Source organism: Salvelinus fontinalis, chromosome 13, assembly GCF_029448725.1.
Source record: "Salvelinus fontinalis isolate EN_2023a chromosome 13, ASM2944872v1, whole genome shotgun sequence".
Taxonomy (NCBI): domain Eukaryota; kingdom Metazoa; phylum Chordata; class Actinopteri; order Salmoniformes; family Salmonidae; genus Salvelinus; species Salvelinus fontinalis.
In genome coordinates, this window is record NC_074677.1 from 34649237 (window position 1) to 34656574 (window position 7338).

General features: G+C 44.1%; 1 protein-coding gene across 3 annotated transcripts; it reads left to right on the forward strand.

Moving 5' to 3' along the window:
* Window positions 1-2817: 2817 nt before the first annotated feature.
* Window positions 2818-7012, forward strand: LOC129868494 (diacylglycerol O-acyltransferase 2-like). Of its 3 annotated transcripts, none has more exons than XM_055942524.1 (8): window positions 2818-2952; window positions 4206-4296; window positions 4674-4781; window positions 4949-5019; window positions 5142-5346; window positions 5563-5737; window positions 5963-6147; window positions 6511-7012. In XM_055942524.1, the coding sequence occupies exons 2-8, from the start codon at window positions 4215-4217 to the stop codon at window positions 6663-6665; spliced, it is 981 nt and encodes a 326-aa protein (XP_055798499.1). In that variant the 5' UTR covers window positions 2818-2952; window positions 4206-4214; the 3' UTR covers window positions 6666-7012. The 3 variants fall into 3 exon arrangements, with proteins under 3 accessions (XP_055798499.1, XP_055798496.1, XP_055798498.1); XM_055942521.1 differs by lacking the exon at window positions 2818-2952 and adding an exon at window positions 2959-3100; XM_055942523.1 differs by lacking the exon at window positions 2818-2952 and adding an exon at window positions 3134-3808.
* Window positions 7013-7338: the final 326 nt, after the last annotated feature.

The window sequence follows — 7338 nt, forward strand, 5'->3', positions numbered from 1 at the left end:
GTAGTTGGTTTCGTCTGCGTAGAGGTGGATCAGAGAATCACCAGCAGCAAGAGCGACATCATTGATGTATACAGAGAAAAGAGTCGACCCTAGAATTGAACCCTGTGGCACTCCCATAGAGACTGCCAGAGGTCCAGATAACAGGCCCTCCAATTTGACACACTGAACTCTATCAGAGAAGTAGTTGGTGAACCAGGCGAAGCAGTCATTTGAGAAACCAAGGCTGTTGAGTCTGCCGATAAGAATGCGGTGATTGACAGAGTCGAAAGCCTTGGCCAGGTCGATGAAGATGGCTGCACAGTACAGTCTTTTATCAATGGCGGTTATGATATCCTTTAGGACCTTGAGCGTGGCTGAGGTGCACCCATGACTATCTCAGAAATCAGATTGCATAGCGGAGAAGGTACGGTGGGATTCGAAATGGTCGGTGATCTGTTTGTTAACTATACAGAAACCATTCTGTATACTTCTGGCCCATCTTTGGACACTGTGTTAACAAACCTCCAGACGAGCTTCAATGTCATACAACACTCCTTCCGTGGCCTCCAACTGCTCTTAAATGCAAGCAAAACTAAATGCATGCTCTTCTACTGATCGCTGGCCGCACCCGCCCACCCGTCTAGCATCACTGCTCTGGACGGTTCTGACTTAGAATATGTCGACAACTACAAATACCTAGGTGTCATATTCGTCGCCAAACCCACTGGCTCCACGGCATCCATAAGTCTTTGCTAGGTAAAGCCCGGTCTTATCTCAGCTCACTGGTCACCATAGCACCAACCTTGGCTTTCGAAGACTTTAGAAAGGCAGAGTAGGATAGATATAGGTCTGTAACAGTTTGGGTCTAGAGTGTCACCCCCTTTGAAGAGGGGGATGACCGCAGCAGCTTTCCAATCTTTAGAGATCTCAGACGATATGAAAGAGAGGTTGAAAAGGCTAGTAATAGGGGTTGCAACAATTGTGGTGGATAATTTTAGGAAGAGAGGGTCCAGATTGTCGAGCCCAGCTGATTTGTAGGGGACCATATTTTGCAGCTCTTTCAGAACATCAGCTATCTGGATTTGGGTGAGGTTTGGGAAAGTTGCTGTGGGGGGGTGCAGAGCTGTTGACTGGGTAGGGGTAGCCAGGTGGAAAGCATGGCCAGCCGTTAAAAAAAAATGCTTATTGAAATTCTCGATTATCGTAGATTATTGGTGGTGACAGTGTTTCCTAGCCTCAGTGCAGTGGGCAGCTGGGAGGAGGTGCTCTTATTCTACATGGACTTTACAGTGTCCCAGAACTTTTTGCAATTAGTGCTACAGGATGCAAATGTCTGTTTGAAAAAGCTAGCCTTTGCTTTCCTAACTGCCTGTGTATATTGGTTCCTGACTTCCCTGAAAAGTTGCATATCGCGGGGGCTATTCAATGCTAATGCAGTACGCCACAGGATGTTTTTGTGCTGGTCAAGGGCAGTTAGGTCTGGAGTGAACCAAGGGCTATATCTGTTCTTAGTTCTACATTTTTTGAATGGGGCATGCTTATTTAAGATGGTGAGGAAAGCATTTTTAAAGATTAACCAGGCATCCTCTACTGACGGAATGAGGTCAATATCCTTCCAGGATACCTGGGGCAGGTCGATTAAAAAGGCCTGCTCGCTGAAGTGTTTCAGGGAGCGTTTGACAGTGATGAGCGGTGGTCGTTTGACCGCTGACCCATTACGGACGCAGGCAATCCTGATTGAAGACAGCGGAGGTGTATTTGAAGGGCAGGTTGGTCAGGATGATATCTATGAGGGTGCCCGTGTTTACGGATTTACGGTTGTACCTGGTGGGTTCCATGATAATTTGTGTGAGATTGAGGTCATCTAGCTTAGATTGTAGGACGGCCGGGGTGTTAAGCATATCCCAGTTTTGATCACCTAACAGTACAAACTCTGAAGATAAATTAGGGGCAATTAATTCACATATGGTGTGCAGGGCACAGCTGGGGGCTGAGGGGGGTCTATAACAAGTGGCAACAGTGAGAGACTTATTTCTGGAAAGTTGGATTTTTAAAAGTAGAACCTCGAACTGTTTGGGTACAGACCTGGATAGCATGACAGAACTCTGCAGCTAACTCTGCAGTAGATTGCAACTCCACCCCCTTTGGCAGTTCTATCTTGGCGGAAAATGTTGTAATTTTTGGTGGCCTTCCTAAGCCAGGATTCAGACACGGCTAGGATATCAGGGTTGGCAGAGTGTGCTAAAGGAGTGAGTAAAACAAACATAGGGAGGAGGCTTCTGATGTTAACATGCATGAAACCAAGGCTTTTGCGGTTACAGAAGTCAACAAAGGATAGCGCCTGGGGAATAGGAGTGGAACTATGGGCTACGGGGCCTGGGTTAACCTCTACATCATCAGTGGAACAGAGGAGGAGTCGGATAAGGGTACGGCTAAAGGCTATAAGAACTGGTCGTCTAGTTTGTTGGGGACAGAGAATAAAAGGAGCAGATATATGCTTCAGTAAGGTTGGCTTCTTATCATTCATAGCAATGGTAATCAACCGTATCGCTGAAATGGAACGTAAATCACAGAAAATAGATGTTGTGGTGGCAGCTGCAGAGACGTACTTGAGTGTATGAGATACAGGGTGTGTTGAGTGGTGGTGTCCTGTCCTCCCAGCCCATTGGCATGGTGCAGGAGCAGATAGGGTCAAAGTAGTGGAAAGGGGTAGGGTTAGTTGGGTGTTTTTTTATTTTCCTTTTATGCCATTTTGTATCACAAAGTATAATGGAATTATACCATTGTCCAATTGGGGGCGGTAATGCAACATATTGAACGCCAAACGCAGTTAAACCACACAGAAGAAGAAGAAGAAGCCAGGCTGCGATCTATCGTTTGACCAAATACTTTTTATAGCTAAACCAAGATAGACCACAGCCCGTCGTTTCTATTGGGAACAAATGAGTCATAGTGGGCAGAACAAGCAAGGAGGTGGGCAGAGCCAAGCACAAGCTAGCGAGGTCGTATTGGCGCGTTCTAACAGACATTTGCACATTTCCGTTAAGTGTGCGGGTGCAATAACCCAATTCGCCTTTGCACTCCTTCTAAACAACGCAATTTTTAAAATCTTTGACAAAAGGTAAAGTCTAAAAAACTTTGTTCGCTCTGCTCGTAACAGATTATAGTGTTTGGCAAAATTCTGCAGAATGTTGGACAAAATCAATCTAACGTCATCACTAGCATATTTATTAATGAGTGGAAACGCCAAGCGGATGCTTCATATTTATACATTCAGTGAAATATCTCTCATTGTTCTATCTGCGGTTTGACTGTTGATCCGGAAACTCACCGAGGGACATACTCTTCCGCTCCGAGATTTGTTCTAGTAGATAGATGATCTTGAGTTACTATTAAAGATACTAGTATTGTTAATATATTAACTTGTTCTACTGTCAATGGTTCAACATATTAGACACACTAACAATAGCTCGTTAGTGTGTCAACGTGTTGGGGGTGGAAGTGAATCGTTATTTGCCATATATGCAACTTGAACTGTGGTCGAAGTAGGCTACGTCCATGCAGGGTATAACGTTAGGTCTACTAGGCTACTCCGGACAGTCGATCGAAGTAGCCTACGTCCATGCAGGGTATAACGTTAGGTCTACTAGGCTACTCCGGACAGTCGATCGAAGTAGCCTACGTCCATGCAGGGTATAACGTTAGGTCTACTAGGCTACTCCGGACAGTCGATCGAAGTAGCCTACGTCCATGCAGGGTATAACGTTAGGTCTGCTAGGCTACTCCGGACAGTTGCTCTGTGAACAATTTAGGGGAAATTACAGGAAAGGTAACAAGAATCAAATCCTTTTCCGATTAAATGTAATTTAACCAGTTTGCCAAAATGCATTCTAGTTTGTCTAGATTGTCAAGTAAACTTTTTGGTGGATTATCGATTTTACATTTAACACATTGCCCTGATCTTTTGATTGGTATTCCGTAGGCTAGACATAATGATATATTGATGCACAGACATTAGGGCTATCGCCAATGCTAAAGTCACAAGTAAAATTGAATTTAGATTAGTGATGTAGACTACCACTTTGTCATCTCAAGACTCCAACAAGTGTAGTAGCCTAGCCTAAAGCCCTACACGTCCCCAAGACGATCTCATTTGAAACACACAAATTGCGGACAGAGGTGGGAATGCCTGATCATATTGAACTGGATCTCTTTTTGCTCTTTAGGTTGAAGGGATGAAGCAGAAAAAGACTAAATTGAAGGATTTCCTAGAGCATATCAGTGTACTGCAATGGATACTGACCTTCCTCTTATTAGGTGAGACTCCATATTTGCATGTATCTGTGCTTGTACATTTGTGTGAGGGGGAAACATGCTTTTTAATTAAATGTTTTTAACCTTTATTTAACTAGGCAAGTCAGTTAAGAACAAATTCTTATTTACAATGACTGCCTACACCGGCCAAACCCTAACCCAGACAATGCTGGGCCAATTGTTCACCGCCCTATGGGACTCCCAATCACAGCCGGATGTGATACAGCCTGGGTCTGTAGTGACATCTCAGGCAATTAGATGCAGTGCCTTAGGCTACTGTGCCACTCGGGAGCCCTTATGCTGACTGGCATTGAGCAAAATGTATGTGTCATATTTTGCATCCCTCCCTGTGGACCCGCTCACCATTCCCTATTCCTCAGGTCTGGCTTGTATTGGGTTGATGGTGTACCTTATGTTTACCTCTCTGTGGCCACTGCCTACTCTCTACTTCATATGGCAGTTGAAGGACTGGCACACACCTGAAAGAGGTACTGGCATACTGAATGTTGCCCTGAATTCTTCAATGTTATGCATTTTTCAAGTAATACTAATCTCTTCTAAGGTCTCTTTTAACTCTCAAGTAAACAAAAAATTGAATTCCCGAATGTGTGCAACTTAATTTGCTTGTGTGAAAGTTCTGCTCTGTCACCACCAGGGGGCAGGAGAACTGCATTTGTGAGAAACTGGAAAATGTGGAAACACGTAAGGGACTACTTCCCAATGAAGGTATGTTGATGATGACAAGCTTTGTAAATTGACTGGAATTATTGTTTTGTTTTTTGTCTTAATCATTTTAAACACCCTGCTTCTTTCCCCCAATCTGTATCTCTCTCCCTGCCTTTGTTCAGTTGGTGAAGACAGCGGAGTTGAATCCAAACAAGAACTACATCTTAGGGTGTCATCCTCATGGGGTCATGAGTATGGGAGCCTTTACCTCTTTCAGCACTGAGGCCTGTGGCTTTATGGACCTCTTCCCTGGGGTGCGCTCCTGCCTCTGCATACTAAGTGGCATCTTCAAGGTCCCCCTCTACAGGGAATATGCCATGGCCACAGGTATATATGGCTTCCAGGGAAGTTTAGCTCTCTGGAAGCTGTAGTAGTGGATATTGTACGGAGATGTAAATGTTTTCTGTGAGGAAAAGGGATGTTGTGTTGTTGCCAATCAATCACCATTAATTCCCCCCTTAATGTAACACAATATCCTTCTACTCGCCTCTGTTCAATGAATTACTCTCTGTCTGTCTCTCTGTCTGTTATTCCTCTCATCAGGTTGTTATCCAGTCAGCAAGCCAAGTCTAGAGCACCTTCTATCTAAAAGTGGGAAAGGCAATGCGGTAGTGATTGTGATAGGGGGCGCTGCTGAGTCTCTGCTGAGTCTGCCTGGGGTCAATACTGTGTATATGAAGCAGAGGAAAGGCTTCGTCCGGGTGGCCCTGGAGTTTGGGTGAGTTATCTATCTTATGGATGGACCAGTAGTGAGAGGCCACGAATGAACAAGAAAGCAGTGTTGTAGTTATAAAAAAATACAACCATACATCACATAGCTACATCATTGATCCACTGAACTGACTGGCTAACTGCTTTTGGCTGTGTTTAAGAATTACTTTTTTGTACATTTATTAGATAACAACCCAGTGGGTCAGTTCTCATCTCTCTTGTTGTTCCTCAGAGCTGACCTGGTGCCTGTCTACTCGTATGGGGAGAACAATATCTTCCGCCAGGTGATCTTCACAGAGGACAGTTTGGGCTGGAGGTTGCAGCAACTCTTTAAGAAGCTCATGGGCTTTGCCCCCTGTCTGTTCGTGGGTGGATGCTGGTTCTGGATGCCTTACCACTGCCCTGTCACCACTGTCGGTCAGTGACTATGTCAATGAAATGCCTTGCTTAATTTACTGATTAACTTGTTATTTTGAAAATGCACAGCGTTGTCTTATGATCTACAATCTCTTCCAGAGTTGCAATCGGTTACTGAGGTATAGCTTTTTTCTGTTACACAGTAGTTTGCAAAATTAGTGGCTTCAGAAGTGTTTTAGTAACTTTTAGTGAGTTTTAAAGTTACTTTAGTAATTCACTAGATTAGAAAACCGCTTCGAGTGACTCTGATTATAGAACGCAGCTTGTGTAGCTTTGAACAAATGCTCTCTTTCTTTGTATGCACAGCAACATAGTGTTAAGTATCTCACTCTGCTCCACCCATTTTTGTGTATTCCTCTCCAGTGGGTAGTCCTATCCCAGTGCCAAAGCGGCCTTCCCCCACTCAGGAGGAAGTGGATCACTACCATGGCCTCTACATGGAGGCCCTGGCCAAGCTTTTCCATGGACACAAGGCCAGCTGTGGACTCTCAGACAGCCATGAGCTGCGCATCATATAGGCCAATCATTTAGACTGCTCCCACAAGGACTATGTGAATGACGTGATTTGTCATGGTGTCTTTCTGTCAGATACTGTAGCCAACCGATCTCCACAGTGAGATTACTTGAATGAACATATTCCAACTCAGGATCCAGCGATGTCCCAATCATTGATCCCTGGATCCACGGCTAATAACTTTTGACTGTATTTACTGTAAGGGAACAGTGCATGTGCTTTAATGTACCAGTAATTTAACCACTTTGGTAAGGTTTTTTTCAGTTGTTCAGGTACACAACATTTTTTCTTGAGCCAAGCCGAAGTCGGTATTCAACAGTAGGATTCTTCAGTAAATTCTGTTGTCATTCAGCAAGAGGCGACTCATTTTCATGCACATTTTTTCATTGAGAAATACTGCACCAAACATCTTTAAATGTAAAATGCGTAACTAAGATCTCCTCAGCAAAAACGTCAAAATTAATGACAGATTTCTTGAGTCATCTTAGATGAATTCTGACTATTTTGAGAAAGTGTATACTGGCTAGAACTTTGGCTAGCCAACCAGCCGAACTGAAGCATACCGACGCCTTCCACTCGTCCAACATCCCACATCTCAATGTTATTACCCCCAAAAGCTGTTAAGTACAACACGCACACACCACAACTCAACAACTTTTGGGGGTAATAATATTGAT

Excerpts from the sequence above, each read along its gene's own strand:
- LOC129868494 (XM_055942524.1), top strand. The coding sequence starts at position 4,215 with ATGAAGCAGAAAAAGACTAAATTGAAGGATTTCCTAGAGCATATCAGT. Across the intron at positions 4,782-4,948 it reads CTGGCACACACCTGAAAGAG|GGGGCAGGAGAACTGCATTT; the intron begins GTACTGGCATAC and ends TGTCACCACCAG. Across the intron at positions 5,020-5,141 it reads GGGACTACTTCCCAATGAAG|TTGGTGAAGACAGCGGAGTT; the intron begins GTATGTTGATGA and ends GCCTTTGTTCAG.